Genomic DNA, 21,699 nt, shown 5'->3' with positions numbered 1-21,699 from the left:
TGTCTATATATTATTATATATAGCGCATATATATATACACATTATGTATATATATTTCAATAACTCATATATTGTTGAAAACAATGAAGATCATAATGTTTCTGCCAAATCAATCCTCATCTCTGACCAGCTAGAAATCAGTCCCTGTACTACCAGTGAACTCTCTTACTAGTGTCTTTGTGAGAGTAATAATGAAAGAATAATAATTTTGCTACTATTTTGTTGAGCTTGGTTAGAAAAAAAAAGCAAGAGAAATTAGTCAGCAGGTGTCAAATACACACTATAATGCAACCATGTAATTGATATTTGTTATTATTTTTCCATTGTGCTAGTCTCTGTAAAAGACAGTTCTTTCACTGTATCATATTTCATACAATTTTTGTGACAAATTAAAAGTAGCACATTTTTGTTTACTTAGATAAGGGTTTCTGAAGAAAATGTACTGAAATGTACCTGGTAATCTTCTGTGAAAAATCTTGACAGATATTATTTTTCATAATAGCAACTGCACAATTGCTTTAAATGACTCCTATTCTGTTTACAAAGTGTTGCCAGTACACCATAGAAATAAATGGTGCATGCTCTAGACTACGTGCCGTAGCACAAGACAGTTATTTACACAGTAACGCTTAATTTGGTTCAGAATTCATAATGAAGCAAAGGAGACTAATAAACCCTATTTCCGTATTAGCAGCCTAAAACGTTAGTGTATTATTACATTTAAAGCATAAAAATGACTGCTGATCCAGGCACTTAGCATTCAGAAGGAGTCAGGGCTCAGTGACAGTGCAAATGGATGGCAGGAGGTCCTGCGAGCGGTCCCCTGCTGCAGCCGGCTGAGTGCCACGGCTGTGGGCTACCCACGGACCACAGCACCCTTGTCACAAACAGAAGTGAGCTTCATAGGCATGTCAGTAAAACACTGATAGCCAGGACCTGTCAACAGTTATCATGAGCACAAACCACCGACAGTAAAAGATCACACGTGTGGATAGTTTTTTCACGTTTTCCAGTCAAAATTATGAATTCGCCACAGATTCAGAGCCTCTGAAGTCATCTTTGCATGTTGTCATGCATTATTTGCACTTCAGTGACATGAAAGCAGAGCTGAAAGTGCTAGCCACCATACAAGCAGGATCAAGACATACCAGAAGCTGCAGGAGCAAGATGATTTAGCTTTCTTTGACAGAACTTGAAGCATAGAAGGTAAAGACTTACTTAAACCATAAAAGAACTGTAACCGAGGGCTGGAGCTCAGTGTACTACCTCCTCCTTTTGCCACCAGGTAAAGACCCCTGACTTTTTAAGTCAACTGTCTTTTACAACACTCCTCTGATCAGCTTAAAAAATGTTGCTGTAAATCTGAATGTACGTTCTCTTGCAGAGCTCGCTAGCAAATGCTGGATTTCTAGTAAAGACAAGGCAACGCTTCTTGGCTGTTAAGGAGTAAGAGTGTAGAGATTCTATTATTTCAATTTCCACTTATGTAAACTCCGTATAGCACAAACGTACAAGATTTGCTTTCATTAGGCCTATTACTGTCTAATCTCCATAAAGACTCCCTCACGAGGATGATTTCACCTTAATGGGTATTTCTCCATAGCAATGAAAGCTAAACAGCAATACTAATAGAAGGTCAACAATCTCAAAAAGGAAGGAAGAGAAGAATTTATGATGTAAAAATGTTGAAAATATGTATTACTCATAACTCCTACAGGTTTTTTTTTTGAATGAAGTAGTATTTTTCTTGACACATCAGGACACGTTTTAAAGGGCTCAATTATGTAAAGTTTCTGGAAAGCTCACCACTTAAATAGCAATAAAATACACCAGAATCCAAGCAAATATAAAATAAACCTAGCTGATGCTGTCAGTCAGGCATGAACACTTAGTTTACAAGTGAATTTTCAGAGTGCAACAAAAGCCCTACTTGCAAATTTGTCTGATTCTTTTTGTTTTAAGTAGCTGAATGGGAGAGAAGACAAAGTACTAAGTCAAAAGAAAAAAAAAATTATTTTTTTTTCTTCCCCCAAAGTGCATTGTTAGTGCTGAAGGTTTCATTCCCCACCTTCCAAAGTTATTTTTGCAATCTGAAAAGGCTTTTTTTCTTTTCCTTTGTTCTCTTAAAGTGTGGCTAATGTTGATTACAATGCTGTACAGTCCATAGTTATTTTAACTCCTACCTGTTGTGAAAATAAAGCTCTAAGTCCATATTTGCGCTTTTAAATATAACTGGTTGCAAAGCTCAGAGCCTCCATTGCTGAATGGAAAAACTAAAGCATTTCGGCACTAAAGCCATCTTCAGGGAGATTCATTTTTATCTGTTGTTTTAAAAGACTCTGTACGGATTTATGAGAAGTTTGATTTATGAAGTCAGAGTATGCATTTATGATAGCCTGAAGAGCATCTTGCATTCACTCTCTCAAATGTTATGTATATAGCCTGTCATCAATCCTACGCAGTTCATTTGATCATGATACTGAAACGTACTGAAATTTTAGCTACCACTTTGGGAAAGAAAGATCCTCCCCACTGCAAGCCAACACCTCACTTTTCCATGTGTGTTTATTAGTTTCATTTTATACATGGATAGGTCCAAAATTCTGTATTTGCTTGTCTGTTGGGGAAAAAAAAAAATCTCTTTCTTGCCCTAATCCCTTCTTTATCCCATCTACCAAAGTCAGACGCTGTGGTAGATGAGAAGGAATTTCCATTATTAGACAAGTTTGTGAATCTTAGACTTTCATCTGCTGTTGTCTAGTAAATAATGGTGAGAAGGTGGTTGAGCCACACACACCACCTCTGCCCCTGGGTTTTCAGGAACATTTTGGTGGTCTTATTACTGGACCATCTCACTAGTACATGTTTCATCACTGTTATTCAAAGATGAGGCAAGCTCCCTACTTGGGCTCTTCCTTTGATCAATGTAGAAAATGAAACCAATCAGAATTTGTGACTCAATCCCATTGATTGCTGGAAATAATTAAAACATTGTTGGTCTTTATGACAGGCTAAGAAAGTCGTCGTTAGTGGATGACTAAGTAGAGTTGGTTCGGTCATGTTGATTAGTATGTAAGTTTTTATTTGAAAAAGGAGCCTTGTGAGAGTTTAAATGGCAGGTGTCAGGATGATATCTGCCAAAAACCACCTAAGCCAGTGCACTGCTTTACGCATTGAAATTCAAATAAGTCTTGTTGCAGTGCAGTCAAGCTGCTAATCCTGAGATCTGCTAATCCGAGTGCTCCACATGTGCCTCTTCAGGGCAGCTAGCGCTCGGTCGGTACCTCTGCTGCTCACTGCAAGAGCTTGTGATCCAACCACTGTCCTGCGGCGCCTGTGGTTACATCCACTTCTGTGCTATTTACTGGAAGACCCTGTATCCTGGCACGTTCAAGGCTTCTTCTGAGATCCTGCAAACAATGACAGCATGATGTGACTTAGAAGTGGTTTCTTTCATGCAAAATATGATTTATTGTGCCAAAAGGTGCCATGTCATGATTTTGCCTTTCCTGCCTGGTTTCTTATCTCATTCCAGAGCACATAATACAACATAAACAAATACGCAGGGACATGTGCAATACTTATATGTATGAATGCAGGGGTTTCCCCCAGTTCTTCAGGATGTATATTTTAGGCATGTTTGAAAATAGGACTGTTCCATTGGAGAATGTTTAAAGCCTAGAAATGGCTAATCTTCTTGCCAGAACAAATTTAAAATCTTTATAATGTATCTACTTTCAGGCAAAATTTAATTGCTCATTCAAAACACTTTCCACTATACTGTAAAGACAGATTTCCATTCAAATCTTGTCATACTAGTTTGACTACTTCTAAACCACCACATTATAACACCTATACAAAGTTCTTGTTCGTCATTTCCCGAGTGGTCTGTCGTGCAAACTTATCAGTGATTTATTCAGTGATGTGAATATGTGTGAAAACATATGCAGGTAAGTGTATACTATGCTATGCTGGAATTGCTATAATTTGGCAATCATGAGGCTGCAAGTGGTTACAAAGCAGTGGGACAAGAAGGAGTATAAGCTGGAAAGTGGGAGATGGAGAGACTTTCAGTCACCACTGTGACAATTTGTTTTGCCTTTGGTTTGTAAATTGCATTAACTTTGTAGACTGGAGGAATCTGCTAAGAAATTTCAAATCCCCGGTAGATTTTTTCTCTGTATTTGTATAACATCCCCTGCCCCTATAACAGAGAATGCATTTCTGCGCCTCGGGTACCACAGTTCCCAGTTTTGCATCCTATATGCAACTGTGTTGAAGTGGAAACTTGTGAACAGCAAGTCCTGGGCACTTACTCATGCTGATATTCTGCTGATAAACTCAGATTGAGAGGATGCAGGCACGAACGTCTTAAAGTACTGCAGCTAAATCTGTCACACCTCAACTGACAGAGTCATTAAAATTGCAGTAAAAGCTGAAACTATTCAGTGGGAATTCTAATTGAATATTGAAAGTCTCTTTTGAACAGGATTATTAAAAGATTCCTTTTTACTCATGGAGAAATACAATTAAAATTAATATTTTGATATATCTGAGGTTTTTATGTAAGTGCTGTTCTTACAATTTACAGCAGGTATCCAGGTGACCCCCGCTGAATGAAATGCATCCTTCCTAAACCTGCCCTCAGGAGCACATAAAATCTCACATAATTGTCTTAGCTTGGTTAAAATGCCCTTCCCCTCATGAAAAAATCTCCTTTTATAATACCTGCTTTTTACTCTGATTCAGAAAAGTATGTATTTGTTTTTCCTGAAAAGGTTTTGCAAGTGTGCATCCCATGCTGTGTTTTTCCTCCACCAAAAAGTGAAAGAAATATAGTGTATTGTTTATAAAAGATCCTGGTAATACAAAATGCTGATTACCATTATAATTCCTTTCAAAAGTTACATACAAAATGTCAAGAAAATGTATATGCATTTCTGGCCCTATAACTAAAATAAAATACTAATAATGACAAATTTATTGTACAATTGAAACAATTTCAATCACCCTATTTAAATATCTCTGAACTCTCTAACCAGTGGCTTCTGAAAGGCTGTGTTGAGGTTAACACAAACTAGAAATATAACTGGAAAAGGCTATACTTATGTTTATGTATCAGGATTTAAATTTCCATTGAAGCAAAAGGAAATCACCTCAGTCTCTAAGCATCCTTTATTCCCCATGCTACACTTAATATTTACCACATAAAATGATAGACATTGATTAAAGCTTAACACAAGCTACCCTGCCAAAATTAAAGCAAAGTCAGAGGTGAACCAGGAGTCTGAATTATGTTCTCAGAAGACTAAAATCTGATATTTAACACTGTTTAAATATAAACTGTTCTGATAGAATAATGTAGGAGGACATCCAAGTAGGCAATTTCACTGTTCTCTGACAGACTTGCATAAATAAGAGCTGGATGAAAAACTGACACAATATAGTCACAAGAAGTTTGGTTTAGCATACTATCCATGAAAAAGAAACATCTTCTTGATAAGAAGCGATTAAACAAAAAGCCTTCTAGATCTGTCAGCTGTAGCAAAGTAAAACATAGTTGTCAGTGAGTTTAATTGCCTAAGGCAGATTTGTTTCAATCTTGGAAGATCAAAGAAACAAGTTCAGTGGTTTAAGGTGGGGCAAGTTTATATAAAACAGCTTTTCAAAAGCTTAAAATAATTGTCTTCCTTTAATGCCTTACATCTTTTAAGTGATCCAGGTCCTTACTGTTTTTAGGGGACTGTCTAACATTATATATGTATGTTTAGAGCCTCTGTAAACAACAAAACATTATATTTAACTTGTTCTAAAACTATTTAAATTAATGATAAATTAAATAAATTCGAAGTAGAAAATTTGAAATAATTAAGTAAAAAAAATTTCCTACAGTTTTAAATATTAGAAAGAATCCTGCAAAAAGATACCTCTGTAAATGTTTGGCCTTATATATTTGTTAATGAAATTAAATATTTTTATATCTCTACATATTGTAATCATTTATTCAATGGAAAGCAAAATTAAATCAAGATTATTACAGTAATTACATTTAAATCCTTTACTGGCAGATGGTTTTAAATACAATTTAAATTGAAAAAAACATTAAAGAAAAAGTCAATAGAGAAATTGATTATGCAACTATTTTAAAAATTAGAATAGGATTTTATTTAGCCTACACAGAGGCCATATACTTTTGAAAACATATAACTAAATTTTTTTTTTTTCTCTATACCATACTGTGTACAGTACTCTGTACTGTATACACACTGTGAGAATGGAAGTATGCATCCATAAGGTAACTGGAACAGTTTTCCCCACCATGTCTGAGAGGTGGGCAGGACCAGGTTAGTGTATAATACCATATTACAGGCATGCTTTTTACTTCATAACTTGAGTTATTTCTGGAATTTCTTCGGTCCTTTGATGGTATTTATTTTGCTTAAATTTAGCCATCATAATGGAAGCCTCTAGTTTAAGATAATCATCTGTTTTCCCATTAGTCAGGAGAAAAGATATGCATGTCATTCTTCCCACCTATTTCAGACATAGAAGACCGGCTGTTGATGTTTCTCTCTCCACGTTTATAGAAGGCATCAGATAACCACTTTAATCTAAGCGTTCAGTGTTTTGGCTTTTCAGTTATCCTGCTCTGTGCAAGCTGGATAAGTTCGAGATTTTCAGCTCAGTTATTGTAATTCTGCCTTAAGTCACTGGGTGATACAGGATGCCAAAGGCTGAAACTTAGCATTTTTGCTCTGAGTACACTATGCTCTGTGCTGGGGTCAGACATGGAGAACTCACTTTTTACAGAACAGCATCACTGGGAACAAGGCCTCAGGAGCCAAGATTTCATGGCTATGTTTATGTTTATGGTTATGGTTATGGTTATGTTTAGGAAAAGTATGCAGAATACTATCCTTGTAATTTACAGTGTATATATATATTGATAGTAAGAAAGGATGTCAGAACACTTACAGGGGAAGCCTAGTGGCGGCGTTATTTTGTCTGGACCCTAACTAGTCAATATTCTCCGATTCACCCCAAATCTTACCAGGTAACACCACCAGTGATCATCTCAGACTTCCAAACCCTGAGCTTTCAACTACAAAATCATTCTTCTGTCTAAAGTTATCATTTTTCCTTCCTGGAGTTTTCAGCCCTACTTATGGACCAAATATCACCATGATTCATAACAGAAAAAGGAGTGCATTTAGTTCCTTTCCACCAACCTGGAGAGATTTCAACTTAATATTTGAATAGGGAAATATTTTCATACATATTTATATCTTATATCTAAACCTTATCTGACAAGTTTCTTGTGTTTTGTAGGTTATGTGCTGCTCTCTTATTGGATTTAAAGTAATTTGATCAAGAAAATAAATTAAGTCAGGCTTGTACTTACATGTCTGATTGCAAAGTAGCAGAAATCTTTCGTTCAGCACACGCACACAAAAAAGCCCAAAACAGGGCAAAAAGCAGCTGAAAAGTCACACATCTCTCTGAACAAAGCTGTAAGGAATTGAAGAACACTGGTGCTTTGAGGGAAAGTCTGGCAGTGAGCCAGTTAGTGCTCCTAGGAAATCTAATAAAAGCTTTTCCACAGATGCTCGAGATATGTTTATCAGAAGTGAAGAGACAGGACCGAAGTTCTGTAAATGTAAGACAGATTTTTGAATGACATTAGACAGAACAGACCAACAAGTGCGCAATAAAAAAATGGATCTATAGTTGGCAACTGTTAATAAAACAAGTGTAATAAAATGATAGTTCCTTTTCACTGCTGTTATAGGTAAGTATATTATGTATTCATCATGAAGTTAATTATCTGAAGCCTCAAACTATAATGAGGTAACAAATGGCCACTCAAACAACTGGGAGTAGAGAGCTGATCAAGTTTTAGCAGCAGAAGTACCCAGTCATTTAGGATTTTATATGTTTAGAAATGGATTCTGACCTCACACCTCTCAAATAATTTAAAATTAATTATTATTTTGTAAAATGCCGTAAGTAAACGTGGTTGGAAATGCTTCTTTTTTTGTCTTGTGAGAGACTTGGCACCATGAATAAATCTGTTGCATCCTCATGAATAGTTTGTGTGTTCCAGTTTATTTTTATTTTGTCCAATGAGCCTAGTTCAAATGTTGCCATTTTTTGTGTGCTGGTATTTTCTCTCATTTTGGTTATCCTTCACAGTTTGGTAGTTTTTGCAACTACAATGTGAATCGTTTATTTCTTTGATTTGTATGTCTTAGTGTCCTACTACAGATAGTAATCAGACTATTTCTCTTGCTAATTTGATGGAATTTATGCTATTGCTTACTGATTTATAGTCTTGTAATCTTTATTCCTTATGAAACTATTTTCTTATTAATTGTCCTTTTTCACCAGCATGGGTGATGGGTATGGTTCTATAACATCAGGTACTTCTTCAGATCAGTTCTGGCTTATGTATTGATATCCTGCTCTATGGTGTATTTTAATATTTGAAATTAATATTTCCTTAACACCTGAGTTCAGACTACTATTTTTCAAGTGTACAGGCATGAGATGTAGATTTGGTCATTTATGGAAATGAAGACCAGTGGTAATTTTGAATCTGAAATCTTGAATCCTAACTTCATAAAAAACGTATGATTCAGGAATGTCTGTAAATAATGTACACAAATCCTACTAAGATTTTGGAGGGAATTTATATTGGTAATACAGTGGGGATGTTTACCAGAACTGTAATTCAGAAAGCTGGGGTTTAGGAAAGTTGAAGAGATTTTAGAGTTGAGACAAAGATCTACAGAAATTTTGCTGCTTGTTTCTATGTACCTTTGAAATCCAGAAAACAGAATCTAAATAGATGGAAGTTCTTAAAAGTTTCGGTGTTATAAAATTGTCCCTTGTCAGTCACAAAAACTGACTACAAAAGTGAGAAGAATGTTGACAGCCAACATGCCTGTGAGAAGAGAACAAGCTAAAGGAGTGTTTCTTTAGGTTATAGGATATTTTTATGGACTTAAGCCATACAAATTAGAAAGGTCCAACTAGAAAAATAATACTCTACATTTTAATCTTCTTAAGTTCACAACCATTGTTTCATTTTTCTCAATCAAAAAACAACTTTTCCGTTTAGCTGGCTGAGCTTGGCAAAGTTAGCAGGGAGCCAAATTTAGACTTGTGACAGGAAGCTATCTTTAGACTTAACTATGGAGAGACTAGCATCTCTGCAATTTTACACTCACTTCAGATTACAGTCACATTGAAATGTGTTGCTGTGGTCCAGGTCAAATCTTGACAAGTGTGCTAAATAGGAAAATAATGTCTGTGATAGCAATTTAGAAAAGGAATCTAATCATTTGAGGTCCACGATCAGAAGTTGATAAGAAAAAAAGATGTGAGATATTTGATCATATTTTAGCAAGTAATATTTGGACTTGAATATTTAGGTTGATTGTCCAGTTTGGGGTATCTATGCACATTTCTTTTCTATTAATCTGTCTTTTAATTTTTTGGATTTTGTTTTGGTTTTAGCAGAAATTACTCCATCCTCAAGAATGTTACCCTTTACTTTTTCAAAAGAGAGCTTAGCATGAAAATCATGAAGAATTAAATCAAGAATTATTACCTTAGAGGGTTAAATAGTATGTAGGTACTTGGAAAGCTGTCTGTAGGCATGTTTTGTTGTAGATATGTTAAGTTGGATATCATAAACATAAAAGCATCAATATAAGAAGTAGGTATTTCTCAAAAGTAGTATTACTGAGTTTTATCTATATTGAGCAATCAGTTTCTTGCCTAGATCTGTGCTATTATCACTGTCTGCTGTTGTAATGATCATTAGAATTTTCAGACGATTCAGAGGCTATCTAGGAAAAAATGTAGAGTCGTTTGTGTCTTCACCTTCACCTATTTCATCATCATCATCCATTCAGGCGTGTTTTGGCTACCTGTGTAGAAAGTTACAGAAATTGTTCCGTGATTAAATTGGCATGTTTGCAAATAAATTGCACATTATTGAAAGTTCAAGTTAAATAAGAAATAAGTAAGTAATAAACATGAGTGTGATAGCAATTAAAAACCTTTTGCTTCAATAAACCGAAAAGTAAAAATTCATGTTTATTTGTAAGACACAGGAGAGTTTCCGTGCTTCCTTAGGAGCATTAATTCTGCCTTAATTTATTCATTAAATCAAGAAGAGAGAACAAGTATGAAAGCAAGTTAGCTGTGTGGTTCTTCACAATCTGACGGCTACCCTAGAGCTGAAACTTTTAAGACTTCAAACTCCATGTTGTTCCTGTATATAGTTACTCTGCATTCGTTACAGTAATAAAACCATTGAAACAATAAGCTTTAACAATGATGGATTTCTGGCAAAGAAATTGTTCCCAAACATTCAGAAATCAACTGAATCCCCCAAAATAATGATACACGATATTGTGTTCTTTTATTTGCCTTTCACTTTGAAGGGATAAATGAATTTTATTTTACTATTAATTACTTATTTATTTGTAAAGTGATGATCCTAGGATATCTAAAAACCAGCAGAGGCTAAGAAAAAACAAACTATGTGGAATATGTGATGAATTTATAAAATTTTGCAGTAGTGTTTATACAATAGTCTTATTGAGCTAAAGGACAATTAAGGATTTGTATTAGACACAGGTGATAATTCAAAATGAAGGCACAGGGAAGTCTGCATTTTAATGGATCAGTGAAAGATTGTCCTATGAAAATCCAGATCTATTGTTGGCTGCCAGTTAACATATCCTGTGATTTTATGTTTTTTTCACATGATGTATAATTACTCTCCATAAATCACAATTTTATAATATATACATTGAAGTATCTCCCTTAACCTACCTGAAAGTCACTTTTAGCACTAATTGATGGCTAATTTTGCGTGGTGGGAACCATAATTTCTTTAGTTTAGATTTGAGAACCATTTGAACCATAAAGATAAAGAAATAAGTGAAGCTATTCAGAAAAAAAAAGATATTAAATTGCCGATTACTGTGTACAAAGGGAATCTATGCTAATGAGATTATAAAGACCTTTTTCTGTTATTTAAGACAGACCTAATTATCTTATTTAAGCAAAATGTTTTAGAGCTCAGTGTATTTGTACAACCTCAAAAGACACAGATTGTCTCAGAGAGTTTTAATTCCCACTCTTCTATTTTCCTATAATTGCTTTGGGTGAAATGTTGCCCTCAAGTCTCGGTCTTGGCACTGAAATCAGTGGGAGTCACACAAGTTCTACAAGGGCTGTAACATGGAATTTAGTGAGCAGTGAATCAGGCTGACTCATATCACAACAGTTTTCGACTTTATGTTAAGGAAGAGTTGTTTAAAGTGGTGTGTCCCTGAGATCTCAAATGCTGGTCAGAGCTAATTCAAATAGTCTTTACAATCAGAACTTAAACATAAGTTGAAAAACACATTTGAAAAAAACTTTTTTCAAACTGAAGTATTCAGATCAAAGTAAATATATTTTTAATGTAAATTAAAATTAAATTAAATTAAATTAAATTGGCTGCTGTACACACTTACCAGGTAGTACTGCCTTAAACTTTCCCTCCTACCCCATGCTTTTGTATTCTAGGACAGGACAGTGTTTTAGGGTGTTTCTGACTCAGGATTTATGCAGACACAATACAGTGATAGAAGCCTTTAAATTTAGACCAGCTTTCCAAAAATGGCATCTCTACAGCCTACCAGTGTTCTACTGTGTTTAATACACAATGTTATCCATTCAGTAAATAATTTATTGTATGCGCTCATGAAAGCGGAACAGTACAGAGAGATCTAACTGTGCAATTTATCAAAATAACAAAGTTTTATATTAGCCAGATCTTCCAACTTACCATAGTATACCATGCAAAAATTTTTTAGGACCTGAATCTTTCCATCCTGTGTATTGTCTGAGAGTAAGCTACAAAGTCGGAGAGAAAGCAGCTTATTTTCTGGTAGCTGCATGGGATTTTTAATAGCAGTACCAATAAATAAAACAGTATTTTAAATACAATAAAACCTACTTGTATATGCACTAAAACAGTCAATGAATACCACAGTAGAGGACTTTTATGTACATGTTTTTCTTAACAAAAAACACTTAAAACGTATGTTGCAGTTACTAACAGATGGGAAGCTGACAGAAAGCTAGCACTTTGTTTTACATCACTTGGTTTTGATTCATACCCTTTTGGCATTGTTTTCCTATAACGCCAGTTTGGCATCCATTGTGTTCTATATGAAAGAACGAGTTTTGGTCTTGCAGTGTTACAAATCCTATGCCTAACAGTTCTTCCATCTTTCAAGCTAAGAAAAAAAAGTATCCTAGCACAAAGTAAGGATAGGAGATAAAACAAGACAATGTTGCCTATCCTGTCATTTATAGGTTCCTTTGTATCCTTAATGGCCTTTAGTCATTATTAGTATGTTTGCTTTTTAAACCACTCTGCATGTATAGACATAATTTTGCAAATGCTACAAATGGCCAATAGAGGATCAAAATGTTAATAGATTTAATAAATTGTCTGCTCAGTAATTTTGGGGTTTCTTATGTATATTGACCACTTATTTTCTTTCTTTTGCAGATTGTAGCTTTGCGTGAACAAAATGCACACATTCAAAGGAAAATGGCAGCTGGTGAAGGGCCTGCCGAATCAGAGCATATTGAAGGAATAGAGCCAGGGCAAAAGGTTCATGAAAAGGTATAAAATGTTAGTTTTCATTGGATCACACAATCAATATGAGAAATAATCAGGTGTAAGATTTTTGTAATGTGAATATTTTATGGGACTTCCCTTTAGAATATTGCCTGCCTACTGAAACTAGTATCAAAAAATGAGCTTGTTTAAATGGAAAGGAAATGCAAATGGGCAGGTCCTTGCTCTTTGATAGGGTATTGAGTTAGACCTACAGCTTATAACAAACTTTTCTTGGAATTTTTTTGTGTAATGCTACAATTAAGGATGCTATATGCTGCTGGGTGATCCTCCATAAGTCATATACAGAAGAACAAGGAGTAATGGCACGTACCTGCGAAAGGGTATATATGCAAAAACTGCTGCCAAAATAGTCCATAAGGGAAGTACAGAGACCTAAAAACTAGAAAAGGTAGTTTTCCTCTGTGCTACCTATAGATACTCTTCAAATTAATGTCCATGTTCATATAGAAAAAGTGAAAAGCATTTTACTTACTTAGCACTCTTTCAATATGAAATAGGTATATAGAATTTAGGCTAAGTATTTGCCGGTTAAGGCTGAAAGAGAAAAAAAGGTAGAGAATATCTGATTTAGAAACAAGGTTTTCTTCTAAACCTTAGTTTTCCAGATTGATAAAAACCAAGTTGCATATCTTCCTTTCTTGCTTTACAGTTATTAAATTAAAGTGCAAGCATAACATAACATTTGGCAGACAGCTGACATTAGTAGAGCTGCTGCTTGGATCTCTAATTGTGTAGTTTTTTCTAATGGCATGTGATGAACGGTGGCATAAATCATACTTTTAAAAAATAACACTCGTCATTACTTATTTATTTTATTTTAGAAGGGGATCAACATAGAATCATAGAATCATAGAATCATTAAGGTTGGAAAAGACCTCTAAGATCATCGAGTCCAACCGTCAACCCAACACCACCATGCCCACTAAACCATGTCCCTAAGCGCCTCATCTACACGTCTTTTAAATACTTCCAGGGATGGTGACTCCACCACTTCCCTGGGCAGCCTGTTCCAAGGCCTGACCACTCTTCCAGTAAAGAAATTTTTCCTAATGTCCAGTCTAAACCTCCCTTGGCACAACTTGAGGCCATTTCCTCTGTCCTACGATAGTTACTTGGGAAAAGACTCGCTTCAACCGTCCTTCAGGTAGTTGTCGAGCGCGATGGGGTCTCCCCTCAGCCTCCTCTTCTCCAGGCTAAACAGCCCCAGTTCCCTCAGCTGCTCCTCATAAGACTTGTTCTCTAGACCCTTCACCAGCTTCGTTGCCCTTCTCTGAGCAACGCACCAAGGCTTCCAACAGTAATGTATTAATTCCCAATAAAAGTGATAATATATTCAGTAATTGCTTCAGAACTCTGACTGACTACAAAAGCATTTTTATGAGAGAATAAAGCAAGGCATATGTCCTTCTCATTGACAACTACATGGGCAATTCTCATGTATGAAGGCTAAGGGGAATTTTAAATAGAGAAAGCAGACAAAAAATATTCCAATGATAAAATTAATGAAACAAAAACAAGTATCAAATATGAGAAACAATTAATGAGTATGTAGAGTAATCCAAGAATATGCAAAACCCCCAACATGGCCGTTTTGCCATGTATCAGTGTAATTTTTTTTATGTGAAATAATGAAATTATATTAATTATTTAAATCTGTAAGAAAAGTTTCAAAGGAAAAAGAAAATAAAGAGATTATGGCATACCAATGGTCCAGTTAATCTAGCACTACTACTTCTCAGTTGCAAACTGAGAGGTGCTTTAGAGAAAATCCATCAAACCAAATATTTGGGATTATTCCTATGCAAGGTTTTTTTTTCAGAGTTCTATTTTGTTATGTGTAGAACTATACTGGAAACATTTTTTCCAGTCCTATCTGAAGTCACTTTGAATAGTCTTATTATTCACATTATGAACAAAGTATACATATCTACAGAGAGAGAGAGAGAGATTCTACGTTACCAGTACAAAAACCACATGTATTTTTATGGAACTTCACTTCATCACCCGTTAGTTTGTTTTTCAGACAAATGACTATAAAAAGGCTAATATTTTGGTCTGCGAAAAAAAAATAATTGTACATAGCGGAGACCAACGTCAGATTATTTGCCCATCTAACTCATAACCCATTGTGCTGTTTCCTGTGTAATTTTAAGTCAGTATGATTCATTCTGTTTTTATCAAAAAGCAATATAAAAGTCCTTGTAAGTGTATGAAGTAATGAGTTACTTGAGGAATCCAATGTCTCTACTTTTATTTGCCGTTTTGAACTAGGAATAATTTTCATCTATAGCCAATCTATGATCATGGTCAGACTGGAGGAAGGAAATATTTTTCCACAATGTTTGAAGGATAATTTGTCAAGATACCCCAAATATAATATTTTCCTTACTGAAACAGTAGTAAGTATATTTAAAGACAAACTGAGATGCCTGGACCTGTGGCTGAATGTCACACACCGTCTACCATGTGTAACTGGAGCAAGAAATAGGAATGAGTCTCAGATGCTGATATGAGGCACAGTGTGCTCTCGTTTCTTGCTATAAGCTGTGTCCCTTTAAATTGGTGCTTGCTGGACCCCCAAAATAAGATACTGAGAATAAGTATTTTGTTTTCAAATAAAGTCATTATTTCGTGCTGATATTTATTTCAGCTTCCATACGAGCCATGGAAATTGAATTATTCAATAAAATGGAATGTTTTCAGAAATGCTCATATGCAAATTGGGAAGGATTGAAGTTGCTTTGGAAAACATTTAATCTTCTGATGTTTGTATACCTTAAATGTCCACCATTAAATTATCTCCTTCACTTACAATGATCTCTTTCCTTGGTGCTTCAAAATTCATTGCCTGTTTCTGGCCCATATGGGAGAATATTCCACAGTAAGTTCCATGCCACATCTCTTAATTCAGACGTATAACAAATCATTGCTGTAATTCTTCTCAAGTTAATGGCGTTTTATCAGAGATGAATTGGCCTGGGGAATGACTATTTTTATCCTCAAAGATGCCTTGTATGCATAGGAGGGTTCCTGCTCGACAAAGCACTTCAGCATGGATTTCTGTTACACTGAAGACAGGAAAGCTAAGCCATTTAAGTCCAGTGTAAATCAGGGTGATTCTCTTTGGAAGCACACTGTTTCTATTTTTAAACTTTATTGCTGACATTTGTAATTGCAACTTGTAAACACTAGTAAAATACAAAGCCTATTTGTCCCTATTTGGTGCTTTTATATTTTTAATATTTCATATGTCACTGTGATATTTATAACCTGCTAATAAGGGAACTCTTCCTTATTCCAAGATACATAACTGTACCATTAAAACTCATTAACTAGTTTTGTGGTTTTACCAACTTTTTATAACAATTATACCAAACTGGTCCTACCCGTAGTACGGGCAGTTTTACCAGCATAGTTTTCCTTTCCCCACAGAATAATAAACTAGAATATTTTAGGCACATGGAGACAGATACGTATGCCAGGACAGGTAAAACAGTCCAATAGTCCTGGTACAACAAAGACCTTTTTCTCCTAAATAAATAATGGTACATTTTGTGAGCAACTCAGGGCTGTATATAATTACTTTTTACATGTATTAAACAGCTGGGGGTATTTTGCCTTGTAGTATACCTCAGGCAGTTCACATTCAGCTTATTTAAGAATCACATTTTTTTCTTCTTACTCATAATACTAACATATTCCAATAATTAAAGCAAATGCTGGTAGTTTATAAATACTAAAATCTGTTAGAACATTGACAGCAATTATAGACATTGTATCTTGTAGGAGTAAAAGGTGTATTGCCAAAGCAAACACAGTGGGCTAAAATGTTCAGAGTGCAGATCAAATAAAACTAAAATGAAATAATGTAATAAAAGTAACAGGTCTCTTTCAGAGCAGTGATTCATCAGAATCTGTTTCATTTTTGGACTTGACTATTTTTGCATTTTCTGATCACTTTGTATGGTCAGTCGAAAACTGCAGAACAAAAATTTCCGCTTCAGTTTTTACTTATTATTTTATATCACATGTGCTCCTTTGTTTTGAATTAATAGATAAAAAATCTTTCCTTTTAACTGGCAGCATAGTGGAATAGCAGAGAATGGAGTGAAGGCAGGACACCTGTAAACCTCATCAGAAGCACCAGTTTAAAAGATGACTTAGTAAGGATTGAACACCAATCATCAAAGGGGTGTTTGTGACTTAGAGAAACTTTGCTGTAAGGACTTTTTGTTTTGCTGTTTACTGAGTGCAGTCAGAATGCATGATGTATAAAAAATAGTGGGAGGTGTGATCCTTGTCCCAAAGCATTCACATTCTGAATTAGAGAAATAATACACTTCAGACACAAAATACATTTGATAACCACATGATGAGTTTGTTTCCAAGCAGTGCAGATATCTTTCTGGCTTTCTAATCATCCCTTTCTGGATTAATATTGATAAAGCCAATTAAATAACTGTGTGCTGATGGGGACTTAAAGAAGATAGGTGGCTTGACACACCTGGGAGGGGTGAGGAGTTTTCAGAGTGAAAGGAAAAATGGATAAAAGCTGCAGCTGGGATTAGAATTCTTCATGAATCTAAGGAGTAAATCTGGGAGAGTATGCAATATTCTCTCTGAAAGAGTCTCGGCAAATATTTTGTAAGCACTGTTCTGCTTAATAGTTGAGTATGTCTGCATGACTATGAGTACTTAGTGCTCAATGCTATAGCATAGGGATATTATTATACTGAAAAGCTGTGTTGTTTATGCATTATTTACATGATAAATCAATAGACTTCTCAGATCTTTAATTTTTCAAGAAATCAGTTCTTTGTCTGTTTCAGCTCTTTGTCTGCTTCATATAAATTAATTTGTCTTTCAGTCATAAAAACTTATTTTCCTTTTCACCTAGTAGAAACCCCTATATACTTCTACATATCAAGCCTGTTAAAACACTGCTTTAAAAGTCTCATTACCTTTGCAGGGGAGTTTTACACTTCAAGCACTGTGCTAGCTGACTGACCTTTGCTGGATTATTTACTGCAAGGAGTCGCCAGGCCGGTCATTTCTAGTGGTAGGCTGGTGAGACTACTAAGAAAAAGGAGTTGGTCCCCAAGGCAAATGGGGGCAGGGTTTGCATGTATGATTTGCTTTGGGCAGCTAACTAGCCCTTGTAATAAAGAAGCAGGAACTGATTTTTCTCTCCTGTGTAAGATCTCAGAAACTCTTCTAATAGTGTAAAAGAGAAATAGGCAGGTGTTCTGTAAGAGACCAGCAATAAGAAGAAAAATGCCCACCCATCAAGTAAACCTTTTTTTTTTCCCCTACCCCATTTTGCAAAATGAGTAAAATGTGACAGATGATTACAGGCATCAGAAAGAAGAATAAGAGCTGAAAGCTGATTAGGAAACAGTTATTCCAGATCTTTAAAGTAGTAATAAAAGCTGGAGTCTTTTGATGGCTTGGTAGAAAAAGCAAGAAAGTGAGGATATTTGGAGAGAAAAGTGCTAGAGAAGGTAGCTATTTTTACATCAGTGTTGGTGTGGGGAAGAAATATTGGCTTTGATAGTTGATTAGAGGCTGGTGAAAATTCAGAGTAACTGAAGGGGAGATTTCTAATGATTATGAGATTACTGCCTGACACAGACCAAAATATGTGGAACAACCTAGAGAAGCAGCATAGCCTTCAAACATAAAGAGGCAACCAACCACTTAGAAATTACTGTGACAGCTTAGGTGTAATGCTATTATTTTTGGCATAGCTTTTCACATTCTGTTTTGTGTGCTGATTATATGGATGATGATCATATTGCTTTTCCTTGTTAAGTTGTCACTTGTGATTGGGCTATCGCATAGCTGTGTATCTGTGTTAGTATAATTTACTTTCTTTTAAACCTTTTGCATGAGGCATTTGAATGGAATAGGGTGAAAGAACTTTACACCATAGTAAAAAGCATCTTCTGGTAACTTGTTATTCATGTATTCTTACATCTCAAACAGCATCAGTAAACATTACTCTTTGCAGCATTAAATTTTACTCTTACTTTCATAAAGTCAAGTGACGTCTATAATTTAGCTTCCTTTGGTGATTATTTTACTTCCTTTTTAGTATTTCTATACTTCAGAATTCAGAGAAGTTTATTTGACCTGAGAAATATATAGTATTTCTGTCTCTTCCCTGATGATCTGGCCTTCATGGCCAGCTTTTCTAAGTCAGAAGGAACATTTCCACCACTACAGAGCTAAAAATAATCTTTTTTTCCCTGAGATTTGGGACAAAATTTTCCAATTTCTCTGCCTAACTGTTTTAAAAGCTTTTAAAAAAACCCACTTGTTTTTAAAGCTTTTAAACTTTATATGGCATTTCTTTCTTACTCTTCCTCCTGTTGAATTTTCTCTCTCTATATATATATTATTCGTGGGAATTATCTTGGCTCAAAGAGAGTCTAAACATAACTTAGGTTTTAAAATTGGTACTACTGTTAATCATGTTGTATTTCCAAAATATTTCTAAAGTGATTTGTACCATCAAAATTCTGTATATTGCATATGAAGTACAGGAAAGCTTTTATATCTCAGCTGCCATATCAGCAGTTGACAGACCAGAAGTCAGAGCAGCTCACCAAATACTATAGAGCAACAACTGGCACTTGCCTTAGTAGAAGATGAAGGGAGAAGTCTCACAAAAAGAAGTGAGTCAGTGATGTTTCTTTAGGTTGAGATGCCATCCTAGAATAACAGGGAGTGAAAGAGGAATATCTTCAAGTCCAGTCACCATGAATTTTAGGGTCATGTTTATGGCAGATATGAGGATATGTCATATCTGGAGGCAGGTAACAGTATATTCCAGTCTCCAAGAACTTCTGCAGCAATGACATTCTGTTATTTAGAAACAATTCTGTCTTATTTTTATAGCCTTTTCTAAATATTGTGATTTTTCTCAAAACAATTCCTTGCTGAACCTTAGGTTGTATCCATTACTTTATTTTTTATGTATGCTTTAGATCATTGCTTTCCTGTCCAACTTCATACTGGCAAAAAAAGAAAAAATAAAATGCTCTGATTTGGCATGTTATAAGGTTCAGAGAGAACTTGCATAAACTTGCGTTCTTTGCTTACATATATTCACAATATTTATATGGGCAAATGAACCTTCACATGGTTAGCAAATAGAACTTACTATATGCAGACCTTTGAAAAGCCATTTTAATGTTAGATTTTTACGTTGCATGTCAAGAAAAATATGTAAAATCAAATGGGTGTTTTTAACAGAAGTTTTCTTGTTTTTAAAGGTAACTCACTTCTAATATAAGTCTAGTGTAACATAGTGTCAGAAGTCTTCTGGGTTATGCTATTTGCCAGCCTAACTAACACAGACAGTTGCCTTGAACATTAAGAGGAGAGTCTGAGAGAAATTTGTTCAGCATGAACTCTCAAAAACCACAATGTCATTATACTGACTTGAGAACATGGTGAGGACTTCAATTTTGGCGCTAGGGATTTATGGTGCAATGAACTTGCCAGTACTCCTTTAAAAAAGAATTTAGAGAGTGTCTTAGTAAAGAGTAGACATAAGGCACACACTTTAAAAAAAAAAACTAACACAAACAAAAACCACAAACACACACTCACAGTGCTTACGTCATAAAAATACTAGTTTCTTCTAGGAATTCTAAAAGACAGACTTCTGAATTTTAAGATTACTTTCAATTATTCAAAGGTACCTTGTGGTTAGACAGAGCTTAATTTAGTCCGCAGGCACGGAAATGCTTATGCACGTGGGCATCATGTGAATCACCTGCACTCATACTACCACAAACTGAGAGGCACTGATGAGGAGTTCTATCAAGTAAATGAATCCTAGCTCTACGGCTGATTGTTCAGAGGTAACCCTGTGAGATATTCTTGTTTTCCTTCTCATCACTCTCTGAGGTTAAATTCTAGCACAAAATACGTAGTTAATTACTAGTTGATATTTAGACCAAATATATCTGTGTCAGATGTTTTACAGCTGGAGAGAAAATAACACTTGGAGGTGCTTTTCACTGTTCTTGGAGTTTGCCTTTATAAAATTAGGTTCCTGTGTATATTTTGCCACATATGTAGGTTCTTTCTGTAAGGTTCTTTCTACAAAATAAAATGGAGAAGCACTTTGCAATCAATATCCTGGGACAATTTTACAATTTCTTTGCTAACTGCTGTAGTCTGGTGTCCTTACTCTTTTTTTTTAACTTAAGTAAACTTCCACTCAGTTTGCCTTCAGTGTTATTGCTAAGGTTTAATTGAAAGGGCAATATGAAATGGATTAACAGAGGCTACAGTATTCTCGGTTAGTCTTGTTTTACACTTTCTCCTGGTGTTCCTTTTACCATCGTTCTTGTTTTTTACCAGTCTGCAGCTGGTTTTCCTTTTATTATTTCATGGCAGAGAGAATAGGGGAGAGAAGCAATGATCTAGGGGGGGTTTATTGTTATGTGTAATGCTCCAATTTGCTGTCCTTCTCCCTGCTGACACTCCTATACAAGCAGCAAATTGCCTTACTGCTGTGCTTTTTGGATCTTGAAAGAAAATCTGATACCAGGGATGTTGGTTTCCTTTTCATACTGTTCAGCGGTAAGGATCATGAACATTTATTTCCCTCCTCCGTTTCCACAGACCATAAGTAATTCAAAGATTTCTTTCCCCTAGACATTTCTTGTTTAATCCATATTACCTTTTATGGCACTCAGTCCTACAGGATATTTTTTGAACTTTGGCTTCCTCTGTGGTATGCCACCTCTGTTGTAGTTAATACCATCACTGTCATCAGATGTACTTGACGATTATTTCATCTCCTTTCTGTTTCTCCTCCTAGCTCGTTGCGTTATATTTGGGCGAGTGTAAAAGCTTGCTTTATGAAGTAAGAGTATCTCTGAAACCCTTAGTATGGACTGTGATTTCTCAGTTATTTGTCTGGTGTGTGGTGATATACCACAAAAAAAAACCCTCCAAAAGCC

At 35.3% G+C, this 21,699-nt stretch overlaps 1 protein-coding gene across 1 annotated transcript in view; it reads left to right on the top strand.

Annotated features, from left to right (window-relative positions):
• Positions 1–12,583: 12,583 nt before the first annotated feature.
• The window catches only part of PPFIA2 (protein tyrosine phosphatase, receptor type, f polypeptide (PTPRF), interacting protein (liprin), alpha 2), a gene marked incomplete at both ends in the record, with an annotated part of 67,001 nt that continues 57,885 nt past the window's right edge, over positions 12,584–21,699 (top strand). The window contains one exon of the mRNA XM_009579039.1: positions 12,584–12,700. Coding sequence (XP_009577334.1) covers positions 12,584–12,700 — 117 coding nt within the window. The remainder of the gene's footprint in view (positions 12,701–21,699) is intronic.

Source organism: Fulmarus glacialis, unplaced genomic scaffold, assembly GCF_000690835.1.
Source record: "Fulmarus glacialis isolate BGI_N327 unplaced genomic scaffold, ASM69083v1 scaffold23605, whole genome shotgun sequence".
NCBI classification, from domain to species: Eukaryota; Metazoa; Chordata; class Aves; order Procellariiformes; family Procellariidae; genus Fulmarus; species Fulmarus glacialis.
Note: the sequence above shows the minus strand (reverse complement) of the source record. Positions and strands in the feature narration are given on the sequence as shown.